Raw genomic sequence first — 21,222 nt, forward strand, 5'->3', positions numbered from 1 at the left:
TGCCTCCCGAGGACAATGTGAAATTACAGGCATTTAAAATAGGTGCATTTTTTACTTGGACCGTAGCTATAATGACTATTCCTGTTCCTCCTCCTTCACTACCGCCCCGTCGTCCTGTTGCCCCGGTGGTCGGCACTCCATAAACCGCCCTCCTTACCCCGCCCCACCGGGACCACCGGAAGTTAGTGACCGAGCGCCCCCCCCCCACCACCACCACCAGTAGCGGCGGGGATCGACCGAGCTTGCGAGCGCAGCCATGCCGAGCAGTGACGTTCATCTGGCGGACTGCCGCCTAGTCTCCCGCGGGTCACGGAGGAGCACTCCCCGAACTAATCCACAGGTCCTCGTCGGCTTCTGGCACTGAAGAAGGGTGGGAGAAGAACGAGAAGCACCAGCGGTGAGAGGATGATGATGGTGATGATGGTGGTGGTTGTAGCGAGAGAACGTAGGGGCTCCTGGTAGCTCTTAATGACCGGGGTGAAGAAACTGGAATACCGGACCGAGTTGTGCTGGGAAAAAAGACAATAAAAGAAAGCTGCGCGGCCATTTACGACAAAGGTAAGGAAGAGGTCTGCACTCTGGACACATTTGCACATCTATTAATCTGCGGAACAATGAAGCCAATCGATGGAACATCTGCATACAACTTAGTCACATCATCTGCACCTTCTATGTCATATCTACCATTTTTGTCCAAACGCACGCACGTCAATCAACGTATGACTCAAGAAAATCACATCTAAAGTGATATACATTCTGCTTAGACATACTTAGTTTTTTGTGAACTTTATAGGTACTTGACATACTACTCATAAGTGTCCATCAGATGTACTTAATAGATAAAAGACAAATATATAATAATATATAAGGATTTTAGGAACTTGTGACATACAAAGTGGTCTATTTTGCAGCTTCAATGTAATATGGACACTTTAATAACCACACATGCATTTATTAACTCAATTGCAGAGAGTACCAGTTATTTATTTTGTTATTTATATAACACTGAGTAATATTTAGGGGTATTTTTAAGTAATGATACTATCCTAAAGAAACATATTTGATATTGCGCTATTTACTGTTAAAGAAAAATCAAATGTGCGTTGTTGCGTTGGTCACAGTACACAGCAGCAACTTCTCTTTAAAATGTCAGTGCTGCAGGTGATTAAGATGTCTACCTTGACCCTGGATGGGTTACATCATAGGAAGGGTCATTACGGTCACCTTTCATTCATTCAATTTACCAATAATTACTGTTTGTCCAAAGTGCAGCCTGAGGGCCATTTATAGCCTGTGGCTCATTGAAGAATTAAAATGAGGAAATAAGGATCCTTTGATATTTTAGTGTGCAGACCTCGCTAGGAAACGTTTTGACACAGGGCTAAAAAACAAAAAAAAGTCCACTATTTGAGAGGAAAGACAACTTTCAGAGTTCAACCTATAAGGAGCATTAAAGTTGACTTTGCAGAGGTGGAAACATAATAGATGGCGTAGCATGATGACACACTGGGCCAGCACTCATGATTCTGAAGGCCCTGGGCAGATTAGATTGACATGACAACACATAGAGGCTCAAATCTGACTGGGGGAAAAAAAGCAAAAATGAGCGTACACACACACCAAGGGTTCTAGACTTTTTATGGCGAGGACTGAAGAATGAAAGAATGCGAGAGTCACTTGGATATTTTGTAAAGCAATTCATGCTAAGATGTGCTATGAAGTTATTCACAGTAAATTGCCAAAAAAAACTGCATCTCAGCTCTGAAATAGTAGGGGAATAAGCGTATTATTTGTCTCAACCTTCCTCTTTTATTGTTTTTTTTTTATTTAATGAATATTTCAACTTTCTTCTTAATCTTGGTGAATTTTCTTTTGGTAATATTATGACTTTATGCTGTAAAATATTTTTGCATAATATTTTTACTTATATACATATACAAGTTTTTTCCCCAAACCAATGTTGTTTTTGATAATAATAGCACTGCACAATAAATATATAAAATTAAATCAAAAGTCTTCTCGGTTATTAAAATGACCAAGTTTGTCTTCTCGTTAGTGATTTTTGGTCCAGAACAAATGACAGAAGTATTTCTTGCCACTTTATGTTGTATATTTTTCATATGTAATTTCCAAATCACTTTCATTCATTCATTCATTTTCTACCACTTTTTCCTCACGAGGGTCACGGGGGTGCTGGAGCCTATCCCAGCTGTCTTCGGGCAAGAGGCGAGGTACACCCTGGACTGGTGGCCAGCCAATCACAGGGCACATATAGACAAACAACCATTCACACTCACATTCATACCTATGGACAATTTGGAGTGGCCAATTAACCTAGCATGTTTTTGGAATGTGGGAGGAAACCGGAGTACCCGGAGAAAACCCACGCATGCACGGGGAGAACATGTAAACTACACACAGAGATGGCCGAGGGTGGAATTGAACCTTGGTCTCCTAGCTGTGAGGTCTGCGTGCTAACCACTCGACCGCCGTGCCGCCTCCAAATAATTTTGTTGTCTATGATAACGCCTACAAATGTATTTTCATTCACTTTGTCAATGTCCACACGGTCTATTTGTATTTGTATAAGTAAAATAATGGTGATGGTAATATTTGGTAAAAGCAGAAAGGATACCTACGCGTAGGTTCAGGAATAATCTGTTTTCATCAAACCGTTTTAGTGTAGTCATTTGTATAGTGTAGTCAACAGTTTTGGCCCCAGTATCGACCCCTGGAGTACGCCATATGATATATTTAACGTTTTGGCTGTCCGTTAGTAATTCGTTATTATTTCCAAATATATATATATATATATATATATATATAAAACCTATTGCTGAATACTTTTTTGGAGGAATTGTGGAAAGGAAACACACAAGTATGTAAAAACTCTGAACTACCTGTGACTCCAAAAGCTCACAACACAAAAAATAAAATAGTTGGGATCATAGTCCCATTGACTATGTCCCTCTTGTAGCCTCAGAGCATCACTCTCATGTCTCTTCCTTATCGTTTCCCAGAAGGCTTTGCGGCACAGAGGATGTTGTCCACAGGGTGACTCTAGCAGGTAAGTCTTTCTTTTTGCCGCATGAATTAGTTGTGCTGTGAACTTTCATCACAGTAGCGTGTTATTAAAGCTTGTGGTTGAGCTGAGTAGCGGTAATAGTAGCCGCTCTAAACACAAAAGACTGGATGATTGGATGCTGTGCTCTTGTTTCAAACGACTTCAAAGCCAAATCATCTACTTTTCCTCCTCCTCATTGTGTTCCCTCTCCTCACACGTCTACGCGAGTGCTTTCAAAAGAGAACCTTTTTCTTTCTTTTTTTCCCCCCATCTTATACTAGCCGGCTAAATTGGCCCCCCTGATGGAAAAATATTGTCCAAGGGAATGATACTTGAATAATTGAGTGCCCCGGGGGCTTTAAAATTGCAAAGGAAGCCCGCCGTGATTTCCTGCACGAAGTTGGTGGAGGAGAAGGAAGGAGGGCGCCTCAAGGAAATATTCATATCAGGACTTAAAGAATGGTAGCAGGTAGCAGCAGCGCTCCTTCTCTTTGTCTATTCTCTCTATACCTTCACATTATATATACATTTTATCTTTGCATTTCATCTTTTTTTCATGGCATTTCCAATGAAACATACTACAGCACCTTTTTTAACGTTTCATATTCATTGCGTAACCATTTTTACCCAAAAATTGTATTTAAAGCAGTTTTTTTGTTTTTATCATCACCTCTTTGTGCCTCTCATAAAATGTAAAAGCAGTATAAATATTTTGGGAGCGATATTCCCCTTTAAACCTGCAATAAATGCCTGTGCCGATAATCAGATCTGGTCCTTGTCTCCCCGAAGGATTACTGACACCTAGTGGCTAGTGTGGAATAGTACTTTGACAATGAAAATGCTTTTTCTGCCCAATTCATTGAGACATTTTATGCTTGAAAATGCTTCATTTACACCAATAAGTACAGTTTTCCTAAATATGCAGATTTTATATGCAGACAACTTTTGCTTGCATATATTAGAACAACTCAACAAAAACACCTCCACATCAGTAAAAATACACAAAGAGGACTGAAAAATATTGATATCACCATGATAGTATCACTTTGGTACCAAAACTACCATGGTATCGATAAGATCAATATTTGCATTGATCTTCAGTCTAGCGCTATTCTTCTTCTTTCTCTTTGGGCTTTTCCCTTCAGGGATCACCACAGCAAATCTATCTCCTCCATCCAATGCTGTCTTCTGCATTTGTCTCTCTCCCACCAACTACCCTCATGTCCTCCTTCACTACATCCATAAACCTCCTCTTTGGTCTCCCTCTACGCCTCCTGCCTGGCAGCATCCTTCTACCAATATATTCACTATCTCTCCTCTGGACATGTCCCAACCATCTCAGTCTGGCCTAAAGGACTTTATCTCCAAGGCCTTTAACATGTAATGTCCCTCTGATGTACTCCTTCCTGATCCTATCCATCCTGGTCACTCCCAATGAGAACCTCAGCAGCCTCATCTCTGCTACCTCCAGTTCTGCTTCCTGTGTCTAGACCAAACAACATGGCTGGTGTCACCACAGTTTTGTATACCTTTCCTTTCATTTTAGCTGAAACTCTTCTGTCACACATCACGCCTGACACTTTTCTCCACCCGTTCAATCCTGCCTCCTTCCCACCTCTATTCCATCCTATCAAATTGTGGGGGGGGTTTCTCACTTAATGACTGAGCAAGTGCCTCACTACTGCCTCTTGATTGCATGACAATGGAATCTACAATATTTTTAAAAGGTAGATTAGTGTGGTTATTTGTGTTTCAGCTCATCACCGCCAGCCATCAGAGGATATAATTTTTATGTATATTTGCCGGTTTGTGTTCATTAAGACGCAAACTAACTCTCTACGCTCGTGGCTGTTGTAAATGCAGCGCGGTTGCCATGGTTACAGGCGGGCTGGGCTGGTATTATCATCCGTAAACATTATTGTCAGCGGGACTTAACCTCTGCATTATGCAGAGGAGAAAGCCACGACAGGGCCTCTCCGACTTACATGCATGGAATGGAGGCTGAAAGTGAAGGAAAAATGAGTACAAACCTTAATGTGGTCCATGCTATTTTAATGTTGTGTTGGGAAATGCTTGGGAAGTAAATGAATGGAAATAATGCAACCAAAATCTCTGAAAAGGTCCTGGTCACATTTTGAATTTGACTTATTTGATAAATGGATAGCTTTAAAGTGACAAAAGTTGTCATACATTTTCGAGAAGTACTCAAATCAGTACTCAAATTTACATGAAATCCTGGAAGTATCTTGTGTTGTCTTGAACAGCGGTTCTTATGTGGTCATAAAGGTGGTGGGTGGTGAACAGGACCCAACATGTCCTGTTCCCACCATAGTGGCTCAGGGCCCAGTTAGATACATTTAAAAACGGTTTGGGTAAATTCTCTGATTAGTGTACAATATAGCATGCACCTTGTTGGTTATTAACTCATTTGCTACCAAAGATGTATTTATCCGTCTTTTACCGGTGATGATGCAAATCCACAATAAAAGTGATCATGTTGGGGCAGTTTTAAGCTGGAAAAATGTCCACAACAAGCAACCTGGAGGTGAAAAAGGCACCTTGCCGTTTTTGAAAATTGGCTGAAATTGAATGAGGTAAGGTGGCACGGCGGTCGAGTGGTTAGCGCGCAGACCTCACAGCTAGGAGACCAGGGTTCAATTCCACCCTCGGCCATCTCTGTGTGGAGTTTGCATGTTCTCCCTGTGCATGCGTGGGTTTTCTCCGGGTATTCCGGTTTCCTCCCACATTCCAAAAACATGCTAGGTTAATTGGCGACTCCAAATTGTCCATAGGTATGAATGTGAGTGTGAATGGTTGTTTGTCTATATGTGCTCTGCGATTGGCTGGCCACCAGTCCAGGGTGTACCTCGCCTCTCGCCCGAAGACAGCTGGGATAGGCTCCAGCACCCCCGTGACCCTCGTGAGGAAAAAGTGGTAGAAAATGAATGAATGAATGAATGAATGAGGTAATACACTGCATGTGTTCTTAATGTATTTTTTTAATCACAAAACATCCTTTTTATCAGCCTATTATCTTGCTAATACATGGAAACAGGTCCAGGAAGTCAGCTTGGTTGCCCGTCTATTGTCACCTTGTGGTGTAAATCTGGAACTCACAGGCGAGAGGCAGGAGAGGTGAGCTTAACAATTTATTCATCCCACAAGCAACAAAAAGCGATGGTGCAGAGAAGGGTGCACCATGGGACAAAATTGACACAATGGTATGGCTGGGGGTGATGGCTACTGAACGCACATAAACAAATACAAGCAGCATAGACCCCACACAAGTGTAGCATGGTGCTAAGAGGAATAATCCGGCATTTAGGTGGTCAATCGGTATCAAGTGCATCTAGTAGCTCCACCAGGGCAAGTGGATCTGGAAAAGAAATAAAACAAGGAGCAGGCAGGGCAGAAATAATTGAATGTGGGACATGACAGCTTTGATGTCATCAACAGTTGACTAACTAACAGTTATGCAACTTTTCTTACTGATCACGGCTGCAAAATAATGCACTCATAGCAATTCACCAATGTGGTGTCCGAGTGGATTTCTCTGTATTTTGAGGGAAGGTCCTGACATTATGACAGAGATTTTATCATTTTTAAATAATAAAGGTGGGATTTTTTGTTGTTGTGTTGGAGCCAAGCCATAATGATACTGGAAAAGTCATTATTTTTTTGGGAGATTCAAGTTGGAATGTTGATTTTTTTAGTCGCAGGATGAAAAAAGGTCTACATGCAGACTAGTTGAAAAATTGCTAGAATATGCATTTTGCACATTTGGACCTTAATGAGGTTTTAAGTGGAGCTACAATATGCGAAATCCACCTGAGATGTTTTCTACTCTGCACCATGGAGGGGGCTCCATCATGATCTGGGGTGCTTTTTCATTCAGTGGAGCACTGGAGCTGCAGGTGGTGCAGGGTCGTCAAATGGCGCTGATCACATGCAGACAAGGGCTGTGGTCTGTTTGGTAACAGCTGGGTTCTTCTACAGGACAACGCTGCAGTTCACAATACTGGCTTGACAAAGGACTTCTTCAGGGAGAATAAGATCACTCTTTTGGACCATCCCACGGGTTCCCCTGATCTAAATCCCATAGAGAACATTTGGGGTTGGATGGCAAGGGAAGTTTATAAAAACGGCCATCAGTTCCAGCCAGTTGATGCTCTTCATGAAGGCATCTTCAACACTTGAAGAGCAATGTTCCCAATAGCCTCCTGGAAACACTCGCATCAAGCATGCCCAAACCAATTCTTGAAGTGAGGAACAAGAACGGTGGAGCTACTCATTGTTGAGTCTTACTGAGAAATGGTTTTGTTCTAGTTTGGAGAGTTTTTTTAGAATTTTTTGAGCGATGATCTTAAACTTTAATTGTTGTTTTAAAAAACTAATTAACATTCAAATATGCAAAAGGTCAATTCCAATATATTTTTCAACTGCTTTTAAGATTTTGATCAGGTCTGTACAACAAAAGAAGGACTCTCACCTTCCATCTGTAAAAAAATTTCCATTCTATAGACATCAGCAGTAGAACATAGGTAAGTTTCAGCAAAATATCAGTTTTCAACTAAAAATTCAGGAAAAAGGCTTTTGTGAAATGATATGTTTCAAGCATAACTTTTCACTTTGACACAAATTTAGCCAAACTGTCTAAACAACAACATAAACAACACAAAAACGGTTGTTTAACATGAATATAACCTTTTTTTTTACAACCATGAACTGTTTTCACATTTGCCAACTGAACTGTGTGTATGCACACGTTTGCACGCATGTGCATGTGTTAATATTACCCTTCAATGCACAACCTGTTTCGCACTACACGGCGAGATGCCTTTACACTTCCTGGTTGCTGCATAGCATGGATTTCTATAGGACAGATGCATGCCTCGCTCTTATAAAATGTACTTCTGCCACCTTGTTGCCATTTTTTCACCTTAAAACTGCTTCAACATGAGCTCTTCTATTGTGGAGTTGCATCATCACAAAAAAAACATAAATATGTCAAGCAGCATCCAACATCCACACTGTAGTATTGCACTTGACTAAAACCTAAGAACTTCCATTCTGTCATATTTTTGATATGAGTGGATTCCACAATGTCATTTTCTTTATTCTCAACCTCAGACAAAACAAGCCAGTCTTGTACGATTTACCTCCGGAATCCTCTTGACAGCCGGTTGTGGCACTACTTCATCCTGAAAGTTTGTTGTATATATTTCCTTGTGTATTGAAAAAAAAAAAAGACACAAACACAAAGTCGATGTAACACTTCGTATGTAATACGTAACGTGTTGTTAAGTCCCAAGTCCTTTTCACTCAGTGAGTTGCATTGCAAATTGGTCCAGGATGAGTTGTGTTTATTTCATTAACAGTTCAGGTTGGAATGCATTTGGTGCACGCTGAGAATGCCATATCAGCGTGCGATTGTGCATGCGTGTAGCTTAAATAGAACATTGGTGTAAAGGTGACTACTGGGCGGGGTGTTATTTCATGTCTCCAGGGCTCTAGTAATGGTAACGATTGTAGGTTTTCTATGGTCCAATTACAAAAATGTTGCATTTCTTATCATTGAATCGGGTCTGAAACCAATTAGTAGTCATGATGATGACACAGAAGGCTTTTCTGAATGTAAAAACTGTATTTTATGTGGCTGGAGAGATTTTCACGGCAGTGGTGCCTCCTTTAGATGAACATTTGAAGCCCACCTCAGTGATCTGAGTGCTTTTATGCAACCTGAGTCTCAGCTGGTTGCCTGGCAACCACATGGAGACAAGTGACTGTGTCCCCCTTGCAAACACAAGACACACGGCTGGCGCTCATTTAATCCCCATGAAATATCACAATTTTGCACCTTTTTGTTGGTGTTTTTTGTTTCCATCCTCCTACATCAGGCTGGAAAAGGAACATCATGTGATCAGCCAAAAAAAAAAAGACTCCCTCAGGTTGTCACTTCTTTGGGTTAAAAAAAAAAGAGTTGCCAATCATCAGCACATAATCTCACACGTGACTCTCACTTCCTGGCCCGTGTGTGCGTGATGCTTTCCCCCTGCCGAGAAAGCAAATTAAAATATGACACCTCTCTCATCCACTCATCGCTTTGCACGGCGCTAAAAATAGTCGCGTAAGAGGAGCGTGAAACCTCTTCACCCTCACCCTGCGTTGGCAAACACCACATGGTACAGGTCCACAAAGGATGACGCCGTGCTCGCTGGTGAAATCATCTATTCTCCAAATACAAAGAGGAAATAACGTCACAAATGATTACCAAAAAAGATTGCATCTTGTTCCATGCTATACAATACATAGTATACTAGTTTGTGTGAGCTCACTTTTCCACTTCTGAACCGCAACACACACAAAAGTGAAAATGTGTGAAAACACTCCACCCTACTGTGTTACTAGTGCTATTATTTTTCAGACAAATACTCCACTCAGTGGCGCCGTAATCCAAGGCCTTAAGTGGGACTGACTTGAAATTCTCAGGCAGCTTTACAAAGCAGACACTGTAACTTTAGGCTGTTTGGTTGAATCGCCACCACATTTGGTACACACCTTTGGGAGACTTGCCAGCATATGTGTGTGAATTTGGAGTAACATTGGATGAAAAACATGGCCGCCATCAAGCACAACATCTGAGAAACGAATGACTTGAGGGATGTCCCGATCTGCTGTGTTTAGAAAATCTGTTGATATGAGCGTCTGCCATCCCATCCAGTTGCTCTACAACATTTGTAGGTGCAGTAATGCGCCTCCATGCTGGTTGCCACTGGACTCCCGCCACTCCCACGCCACCATACAGACATGTCCGTGCTGTACTGTACCGTGGCGAGTTGGATATTCCGCTCCGTAGTAACAGCGGTAGTTCCCCCTCACTGTACCCGGTGCAGGGAGCCGCTATAAGCGCTGGCTGTTTACACTGCGGACTGCGTTGTAAACCAGTTAGTTTGCCTGCCCATTTTCCCCCATTTTATCTTATTGGATGGACTTTTATTGGATTAGGTACTTGACTCACAAAGGTTTGTTACAAAAGCCCAACAATTGTTGGCCATGTTGTGTAATGAATAAGTCAATTCAGCTATACTTTGGTGGATCAGTATTGAATTGGCAAGACTATTTGAAAAATAGTATCGGAAGCCAAAAAATGGGACTTGGGACAGCCCAAATGTGGAAATAGCTGACAACACAAGTAAATAGCAAGATAATGTCTGGCAGAGGGACACGAGTCAGACCCAAGTCACAATTTGGATGACTTCAGGCTCCAATCGATAATATCGTCAAAGACTTTCAACCCGAAAAGTTGAATTTTGACATCAATGACTCAGGGTTTGACTCTGGGTTTGACTCAGGGTTTGACTCAGGGTTTGACTCTGGGTTTGACTCAGGGTTTGACTCAGGGTTTGACTCTGGGTTTGACTCAGGGTTTGACTCAGGGTTTGACTCTGGGTTTGACTCAGGGTTTGACTCAGGGTTTGACTCTGGGTTTGACTCAGGGTTTGACTCTGGGTTTGACTCTGGGTTTGACTCAGGGTTTGACTCAGGGTTTGACTCAGGGTTTGACTCAGGGTTTGACTCTGGGTTTGACTCTGGGTTTGACTCAGGGTTTGACTCTGGGTTTGACTCAGGGTTTGACTCTGGGTTTGACTCAGGGTTTGACTCTGGGTTTGACTCAGGGTTTGACTCAGGGTTTGACTCTGGGTTTGACTCAGGGTTTGACTCAGGGTTTGACTCTGGGTTTGACTCAGGGTTTGACTCTGGGTTTGACTCAGGGTTTGACTCAGGGTTTGACTCAGGGTTTGACTCAGGGTTTGACTCTGGGTTTGACTCTGGGTTTGACTCAGGGTTTGACTCTGGGTTTGACTCAGGGTTTGACTCTGGGTTTGACTCAGGGTTTGACTCAGGGTTTGACTCAGGGTTTGACTCTGGGTTTGACTCTGGGTTTGACTCAGGGTTTGACTCAGGGTTTGACTCTGGGTTTGACTCAGGGTTTGACTCTGGGTTTGACTCTGTGCTGACGTGATTGTAGACTAGATTTCCATTGTGCGTTGAGTGAAATGCGTCCTCATTCAAAGTATTCAACTAATGTGATCTGTGATTTGGCACAGTGGCCTAGTGGTTTACATTCGGTTTGGAGTTTGCATATTCTCCCTCTGGGTTTTCTTCAGGCACTCCAGTTTCTTCCCACATTCCAAAAATACGCATGTTCGGTTGGTTCTAAACCCCAATTTGTGCTGTTTCTGAAACACGGCCATTCTTCTTCATCCCCCTGATAAAGGGGCTTCCAGTGTGTTTTGCGTCTGTGCACGGTGAGGTGCTTTAAGGTGCTCGGACAGAGTAGTAGTGGTGTCTCTTGGCGTCTTTGTCATCCTGCTGGCGAATTTCCACCGTGAGCTTTTCTGGCCTAATTCTCTTACATGTTTGTCAAAGGGGCTTAGTTTCTCCTCCGCAATGATTGCATTTCTTTTGTCTGTATTTGTAGAAGTCATCGCCAGGCTTCATAATTACTGCATAAATGTGTGTGTGTGTGTGTGTGTGTGTGTGTGTGTGTGCAGCACATTACACTGGTAGGCCAGGAGGATTACAGTGAAGAAGGAAGAGGAGGCTTGGTATCGCTTTTAACGACATTAGCGTGGCCCGCTGTGTTTATAATTTATTACAGTGATGCAATGGAGGAGCTACACACACACACACACACACACACACGCACACGCGGCTGTCTGCATAGTTTTAGCTCATACGCACATACATTCAGGTGCGTTCACTGTTCACTGTTCTGTTTCCAATGCAGTGGATAGATCTTTTTTTCATTTTTCATGCAACTACATTGACATATTTACAACAAAACATAATGCATCACAATCAAGCGGTAATGTTTGGAGAAAGAAGTCCCAACATTGCCTGAAAATATACTAGTTAGAGAAACAAAATGGCAGTAGTATAAGAACAAGATGGAATCATTTCCGGAATCGCTAATAAAAAAGACATGAAGAGGCAAGAATATGAATAGTATACGAATACATTTTGAATATTATGACAAAAATGTAGTAATAATTTTTGGGAAAATTCCCAAAGTTGTAATATTAAAAAGCTGTAGTATAAACTCCATACTGTATATGTAAGATTAATATTTGTACAGTATTATTTGATTTCATAAAAGTCATGTTATAAGGCGAGAAAGTTCTCATTTTATTTATTTTGAAGGGAAGACCTGGGTTTGATTCTCCTATTGGCCATCTCTGTGTGGAGTTTGCATGTTCTCCCCGTGCATGCGTGGGTTTTCTCCGGGTACTCCGGTTTCCTCCCACATTCCAAAAACATGCTAGGTTAATTGGCCACTCCAAATTGTCCATAGGTATGAATGTGAGTGTGAATGGTTGTTTGTCTATATGTGCCCTGTGATTGGCTGGCCACCAGTCCAGGGTGCACCCCTGCCTCTCGTCCAAAGACAGCTGGGATAGGCTCCAGCATACCCGCGACTAGTGAGGATAAGCGGTAGAAAATGAATGTATGGATGGAATTTCTAAATTTGTATTATAAAAGTTGTATAAGTGTACGACAATGCACAGCATCATCACCATTTCAGCGGCAGATTACTATCACTGCCCTCCTCCTCTGATAGATCTGTCTGTCTGTCTGCTTCAGTCCTAATTTTAACTAATATGCCTGTTTTCTTTTTTTAGGCTTCCAGAGAGATGGAAGATATTGAAAGAGACATTGTCCAGTTGTGTCATGGCGCCCCACCTTCACCCACCCCCACACCTCTGACTCTCTGCTAATGTAAGTCAGGGCACATACGTTCATAAACTAAAATGTCCACGATTTGGACCTTGTGTAGCAAATTGTGTCCTGTAGCATCCTTCTTATGTTCTGTGTGTGCAGGGTTTGATGGAGATCAGGTCGAATGTCAGCGGGAACAATCGTGATAGCAGGAGGAATTCTTGCCGGAGTGATACTGCTGTGCATCGTAGCAGTCCTCTGTTACTGTCGACTCCAGGTAACTCCTCCTAAAGGCTTTCTTGACACAAAGCTTCACTTTAACCAGTGGCTTTAACACGTTTAAAGTGTTTTGACAGCCACCATTGGGGACACACTGAAAACAAAAGTGAAGGTCAGACTATTATGTGGAAAAGTTTACATTTTAATCATAACGCTTTCATACTTTGTTTCAAAAATCACAATAAAGTTGACTACAATCCTAAGAGCGTGTAAGAAGGAATATTACCGCCAACTATTAGACAAGCACAAAAACAATATTGGAGCAACCTGGGGCATTCTAAATAGTATTATCAGGAAAAGTAACAAGAAGACAAACTACCCTAATTATTTCATGGTGGGAAACACCTGTAATGATGATATGGATGAGACAGTTGAAAAGTCCAATTACTACTTCATTATTGGTCCCAAACCAGAAGAAGGGATTCTGAATCAAATGACAAGCGAGGAAAGGAATAAAACAATAGAAAGGAATCCTAATTTTATGTTTCTGACAGATGTAACAAAAAAGGAAATCATCAACATTGTCACAAATTGTAAAGCAAAAACATCAACTGATTGTAATGGAATCGAAATGGACACTATAAAAACATCAGCAATTTATCTTTTCAGACCGGAAGATTTCCCCAAGAAATGAAAACAGCAAAGATTGTTCCAATTTTTAAAAATGGTGACAAACACCAATTTACAAACTATCAGCCAGTCTCCTTACTACCACAATTCTTCAAAATGATTGAGAAGCTATTCAACAATAGGCTGGATAAATTTATTAATGCGAACGAATTACTATCAGAAAGTCAGTGTGGATACAGAGCTAACATTTCTACCTCCATGCCACTGATCAATATTACGGAGGAAATCATAGGAAGTGTGCAGCCGCAGTATTCATGGATCTGACAAAAGCCTTTGATACAATCAATCATGACATCCTAATAACTACATTAGAAAGGTACGAAATAGGAGGATTAGTTCTGAACTGGGTCAAAAGCTACCTAGCTGACAGGAATCAATACGTACAGTTAGGAGAATACACATCTGCAAGTTCATATATTACGTGCGGAGTTCCCCAGGGGTCAATACTGGGACCAAAACTGTTCAACTTGTACATCAATGATATCTCCAAAGTTACGAAAGACTTAAAGCTGGTATTATTTGTGGATGATATCACTGCTTTTTGTTTTTTGTTCTTGTTGAGGTTGAGAATAAATATATGGATTTTTATTCATTCATTCATTCATTCATTCATTCATTCATTCTCCACCGCTTCTCCTCACGAGGGTCACGGGGGTGCTGGAGCCTATCCCAGCTGTCCTCGGGCGAGAGGCGGGTGAGGCCGTGCAGCCTATGGATTTTTATATTGAATTTTTTTTTTGGCTGAAAAATGCCATAGTGTTACCAGAAAAGCCATCCTTTTTTAAGAGGGTAAAGTTTACAAGAAAAAAGCAATCATACAAAATCTGTCTTTCTTTTTTCTTATATTTTCACAACTTTTTGAGCAAAAAAGATCATGCGATAAATACTAAACACTGAAATGTGGTCGTTTGCGATGAGTGAAACTTTTTTTTTATAATTCTTAAAAAGGGGAAGCTGAAGTCTCACCACAGGAACTTTTGACATGATTTCTGTCAGCAAATGATAAAAAGAGAATTGTAATAATAATTCATTCATTCATTCATTCATTTTCTACCGCTTTTTCCTCACGAGGGTCGCGGGGGTGCTGGAGCCTATCCCAGCTGTCTTCGGGCGAGTGGCGGGGTACACCCTGGACTGGTGGCCAGCCAATCACAGGGCACATATAGACAAACAACCATTCACACTCACATTCATACCTATGGACAATTTGGAGTGGCCAATTAACCTAGCATGTTTTTGGAATGTGGGAGGAAACCGGAGTACCCGGAGAAAACCCACGCATGCACGGGGAGAACATGCAAACTCCACACAGAGATGGCCGAGGGTGAAATTGAACCCTGGTCTCCTAGCTGTGAGGTCTGCGCGCTAACCACTAGACCGTAATAATAATTGAATAAAATATAAATAATATATAGGGTAGATTAAATAATATTGATAATTTAAGAACTTAATCTTTAAACATGAATCTTCTAATGATTAAAATAATAATTGACCACATTTGTGTCTGTGAAACTATTTTTGGTCCTATTTGTTTCATGGGAATTTTCCATATAAAAACATTACAAGTCACTTCCCCATGAGAAATGCCCTCCATTCAGGCCAATCAAGCACTGAACTGCCCCCCCCCCCCGGCCCCTGTACCTCTGTCCCCTCTGCAGTATTACTGCTGTAAGAAGAATGACTCCGAGACGGACGCGGGCTCGGCGCCTCAGCCCGACCCGCTCTCTCACTTCCCTTGCAACACGTGCAACGCCCTGGCCAACGACGGCGCCGCCATCACACCCGTCTCCCTGGACCAGTTGGACGCAGTGGCGTCCGCCTCCCACCACAGCAACGCCTGCCGCGCCTGCTCGCCGTACACGCGCCGAGCCGCACTCCCTTCCCCGGAAATGCTCAACGGGGGCGAGCGTCTGGGCTTCCATACCTACTATGAGAACCCGGCCGTGTCTTTGCCCCAGGGATCCGCCCCCACTTTGAGCTACTACAGTGGCGCTAACGTGTTCCCGCCACCGCCACGGCCCTACAGCACCCAGGTGTGACATCTGACCTGGAGGGGGCGGACTCAGGTGATTCTTCCTGACCATGTAAGGATGCGTATTTGGACTCCACAGCGTGGGGGGCTTCCTGGTGGAAGCTCAAGTACTGCCAAGCTGAAGATTAGCCAAATAAATCCTCATCCAAATGACAAAACATACACAAAGTTAGGCTAACCCACTACAATTCTCGTTAAAGGGTGTCTTCCTTCGGGACATTTCCTGTTTGTGTCACATCTTCCAGAAGTAATGGATGCTAAAAACACACACACACACACACACACACAAAGTGGACATCTGCCCCTGCGATGCCCCACATGGACCTTTTTAAAATGATTTCACTATTTCGTCATTAGTTTAGCCGTCTAAAGTCCTAGGTACTATATCTACATATGGTAACTCACTAGAATGTAGTAGAACCATGTGACTTATCCTAGCCAATCAGCAAAGAACAGTAATAATAATAGTCATGAAAAAGCGCTATGAAACAGTATATTGAAAAAAATGCAGTTTATAACTGACATATACTGTAATGATTTAGTTTTATATTTTGCTTAATAATAATATTAATTTAAATAATTTCCCTATGAAGAGAAAATATTGTTGTAATTGCAATTATAATTGTAATTAATTTATTCATTATTCAAATAGTAGCATTTTTATCCGTTTTCATAGGTGCTTTCATAGGTACAATATTATGCCAGGTTTGAACATGTTAATGTTAGCATGCTAACATGAGCATACTAGTATTTATTGCAATTTTTACACATATGGACTTAAGTGCTAGATGTTAGCTTGCTCAAGTTAGCATGTTAGCATTTCTAGCATGCTAACATTAGCATATTCACATTTTTATCCATTTTCATAGGTACATAGGTTTTAGCATGCTAACATGAGCATACCAGCATTTATTGCAATTTTTATGGATATGAACTTAAGTAGACATTAGCGCTATCATGCTCTGTGTTAGCATGCTAACATCTTTAGACTAACATTTTTATAATTTTAAGAGGTCAGCACTAATACACTTATACACAGCATGTTCAATTATATTTGCCACATTTTGATTGTTCTTCAAATTTTGTCTTCATTATTATTTATTTAAGTGTTTTAACATTCTTTAATTTTAATTTTTAATTTTTTTTTCAAAATTCATTGTTGAAAATTGTTCTAAATGGGGAAGCAACGGCCACAAAAACATAAGTGAATATTTTCACAATACCACAAGAATCCCTTATAGCCAAGCAAACGTTTACTAAATTTACCGGATGATTAACTAAATCTTTCAATGTAATATTTATATTGTTTACCAAATATTACTTACTATAAAAAAAACATTAGTACTATTTCAAATTCTTTTGGTTTAGCTTTTAAACTATAATGATTGGATGGAGGTCCTACAGTATTTGGTCCTCTTAGACCACCTCTCATGATACCTGCAGTTTTGAGTTGAGGGGGGCGGCAGTTTCAGTTTCACCCCCAACCCCGTTGTTTACACACACACACAGACACACAAAGAGGCTAACTGAACATGAGGGCTAACAGTTTTCCTATGAGTCGTCTTGTTGGAGGAAACCAGAAGACGACAAAACTTTCCAAGGGAGTTTTTCAAAATAACAACAAAAAAAAACAAGCATGTGCTGTCGGTTTTGGTTCCAGAGTCTTCCTTCTGTCCTTCCATGGAATGACGACTTCTTGCTGCTTCTTTCATTCATCCAATGACTTGCTATGATAGTTTAGTGTCATGCCACACGTACAGTACCGTATATGCCTGTCTGTTCGATATCGCTACCGTCCTTGTGACAGCTTTGGTATGAAGCACACAGTGAGGCCAAGATTAGGTACACCCGCGCCGTCTAATGAAGTCCAACTGGAGTCACCAAAAATTATGCCTTTTCAAAAATGTATAACTATTATCTTTTTTTAATGATGTACAGTAAAATATGATTTTATGGTTGTAGAACCACACTGCATCATACTGGGAGCTGGTGGCAAGGTTTTTTAACATCATAATATAAATATGGTATTACATAATTATTGTATTTTATTAAAATATAATAATAGCAATAATATAGCTCCTCTTGACCTAGTACTTTTTTACATACTTATCATTTTTAATAATTAATTATAATTTAGATTTAATCTTCATGTTTTTCTTAACATCCTGCTCTGGAATGTTCCGTAATTGTCGAAAATGGGATATGTTAGAGCTAATTACATTTTGGGGGGGATCCGGATCACCAAATGGATACAGGACTTATTGAACTTCTTAAACAATGTGAGATAGAACCATTTTCAGCATTTGCGCATACAACGCCACAAAAAAATGGTCAGAGCACTTATTCAGGACATTTAGCTTTCCCGGTACATTGCGCTATCTTGCTGAGTGTTAGCATGCTAGCGTTAGCATGTTAGCATTGCTAGCATTAGCATACTAGCATGTTTTGCAATTTTCATTGGTAGACGTATAAAGTATAAACACTTACCATTATCATTTTAGGTGTTAGCATGCTCATGTTAGCATTTCTACCATCCTAACATTAGCATACTAGCATTTTTATGGATAGGATCAGGAAGGAGTACATCAGAGGGACATTACATGTTAGAGTTAGCATATCAGCATGTTTTGCTATTTTCATTGGTAGACATATAGAGTAGGTGTTAGCACGCTCATGATAGCATTTTTACCATGCTAATATTAGCTATGTAGCATTTTCATCCATTTTCTTGAGTAGACACTATTTGGTTCTTGCATGTTAATGTTAGCATGCTAACATGTGCATACTAGCATTTATTGCAATTTTTACAAATATGGACTTAAGTAGACACTTGGCGCTATCATGCTATGTGTTAGTATAATACATTTTTATTATTTTCAGAGGTAGGCACTTATTATTATTATTATACACTTATTATGCTCAGTGATAGCATCCTAAGGTTGATAGGTTAGCATCATTAGCATTCTTTCAGTCATTCAAACCCTTCCATGGTCTGTTTTCATGGTCAAGGAATCTAAATACAGTATGGAGATCAAATATTTATGGTGTAAATGACAGTATGGGGGAACTATGGCGTTTGGTGGAGGTTTGCGCTCTGCAAGTGCTCTTCTCGTTCTTTTTGTAGTGATCCTTACAAAGGATTTAAATTTTGGGCATTTTTGGGTCTCAAGAGGTTAGTTGGATATTTGTTAAACTGTTGTTTCCAACTTTTTTCTTTTTTTTATTGTTTTTTCGGCTTTTTGCTACAGCACTTGTGTTGGACGTCAATAGATTGTGCAGATGTACCAATCGTTGTGGTCTGAGAGTGTTTAGATATTTATTACAAAGTATATTCAGACACAACGTTGTTTCCACTGAGGTTTGTCTTAAATTTGTTGTCATGTGGTGTGTTAAATGAGCGACTTTTCTTTGTTTTGGTTCCTTTAACTCAGGGGTGTCCAAAGTACGGCCCAGGGCCATTTTTGGCACACAGCTTTTTAAAATTACATTTTTATTCATTAATATTTAAATAAATGTACATTAAATTAATTTAATAAAAAATTATAGTAAGAATATAATCAGCACAAGAAGAAAATATACAAGATTAAATAGTCAGAAAAAACAGTAGTGATAAAAAAACAGCTGTAATTTTACAAGAATAAAGTCATAATATTAAGAAAAAAAGTTCTAAAGCGGAAAAAGCAAACAAAGCAATGAATAAAGTTAAATAAAGTAATTGTTGGAAAATTAGCGCATTATAAAAATTAATTGAAAATACAGTGGGAATAAAGAAAACTAGTAGAAAAATACAGGTTAGTATAATAAATACACGGTCAGGCAGAATCATCTGACACATTTGTAGGTTAAATAAAAAGCGAGTAAATTAAAGAAACAAAAGTGTTTTTATTTTCAAAAAGTACATATAATGCCAATCCGTTTCATTATGTTTTAAAAATTAAATCAGTTCTGGCGGTGCGAGGTCGGCCGGTTCATTTTCGTTGCCTTTTATTTAACCTACAGATATGTTAGATCATTATGCCTGACCCTATAGTTGGGGGGGGGGCAGAAGTGGAAAAAATATCGAGAGAATAACCCCATGTCATCGGTCAAAAATAATGTCAGACTTACAAAATCTCGAAGTGGCCCTTGAAAAGTTTGGGCACCCCTGGTTTAACTAGACCAGGGATGGGCATTTACGTATGTCAAGAAACAAGTTGAGTCTTTGTCATCAGCGCCCCTGCTGGTTGCAGCCAAGCATTGCGCTCCGTATGAATCCATGAATGGGCGACGCCCATCCCCGGTGTAGACATGCAGTGGACGTACGCTAGATGTTCACATAGCGTCACATACCCGGTAGTATCCTGTGTAGTCCGTTCAAGTATGTTGTGATTTCAGTTTGTGTCAACACTTTTGACTTCCTGCTCGAGCAGAACCTCCAAAGTCCGACACCCCAAAACTGGAACCAAAAGTTGGCCTCAAAGGTATCTAAACGTTTGGTATGCAAAGCATTGTTTTCCACTTTGGAGGTTCCGCTCTATTTAAATGAAGTTACACTCCTTTCTCTTGTTGTTCATTTGAGTGATTGTGGGAGGGATTTTTTTTCTAGTAATAATTTTTTACCTTGGTTTTGCCCCACAATTTTCCTTTTTTTTCTAAATAGGAATAAATGTTCTATTGCCTGGAAAGTTTCTATACTTGCTATCACTCTGACAAAAAATAAATATACTGTATATATGATATCTATTAGGGATGCTCCGATTAGGGTTTAATGCTGCCGATACCGATCACCCAAGACTGAAATGGGCCGATACTGATTACATGGATTAGTCATACATGATTTTGATTTATTTATAATGCTAATAATATAATGCTAACAATGCTATCATTAATAGCGCTATTGGCCAGGGGTGCGGTTTAAAGAAGTCGGTCATCACTGCAGGCTGAAGGTGCTAGCATAGGGTAAAGGCTTTTGTGATCGGTGTTTATTGGCATATGATACTAATCGGTGGCCGATGGATCGGAGCACCCCAATAAGAAAAAAGTCGAATAATGAGCTTTCACTTGTATAGAAAAATATCTCAAATAAAATCCATTTTATTTATGACATTCGGTTTTAGCCTTCTTTTCCTTTCACTTTCATGAGGTCAATAAATTGGGTCACAAAAAAGGTGTAATTCTTTTTTTTCTTCCTTATTAATGTTTAAGTATTCAGTTGCTTTACCTGCTTGACTTGTTTTCTGCCTGGCAACAAGCACAATAATAAAACTAATAGCCAAAGGAGAGTGTTTTACACACACACACACACATACACACACTTCATGGTTTGTGTGCTTTGCAGCCACGTGCTTGTTGTACTCGTGTGCTTTCATCTTGGAGGCGTCCTACAGGTTCTGTCAGAAACTCGGCCAGCGGGAAAATGTCTTTTGAGCGTTTGGTGACGAATGGACGAGAAGAGGTGGGTGTGTCTTTTCCTTCACACACTCAGGTCTCATATAAAGCCTGTGGAACCTGTTAGCAC

General features: G+C 40.5%; 1 protein-coding gene across 1 annotated transcript; it reads left to right on the forward strand.

The window, feature by feature from the left end:
• Positions 1 to 200: 200 nt before the first annotated feature.
• Positions 201 to 21,182, forward strand: LOC131140035 (protein FAM163A-like). Its single transcript, XM_058090102.2, has 5 exons — positions 201 to 558; positions 3,021 to 3,067; positions 12,748 to 12,844; positions 12,947 to 13,061; positions 15,352 to 21,182. Exons 4-5 carry the CDS (start codon positions 12,969 to 12,971, stop codon positions 15,730 to 15,732), a joined length of 474 nt encoding a protein of 157 aa, XP_057946085.2. The 5' UTR covers positions 201 to 558; positions 3,021 to 3,067; positions 12,748 to 12,844; positions 12,947 to 12,968; the 3' UTR covers positions 15,733 to 21,182.
• The last annotated feature ends 40 nt before the right edge of the window (positions 21,183 to 21,222 follow it).

The sequence above is a fragment of the Doryrhamphus excisus genome, linkage group LG14 (assembly GCF_037039965.1).
Source record: "Doryrhamphus excisus strain RoL-2023G ecotype Guam linkage group LG14, RoL_Dexc_Guam_v1.1, whole genome shotgun sequence".
NCBI classification, from domain to species: Eukaryota; Metazoa; Chordata; class Actinopteri; order Syngnathiformes; family Syngnathidae; genus Doryrhamphus; species Doryrhamphus excisus.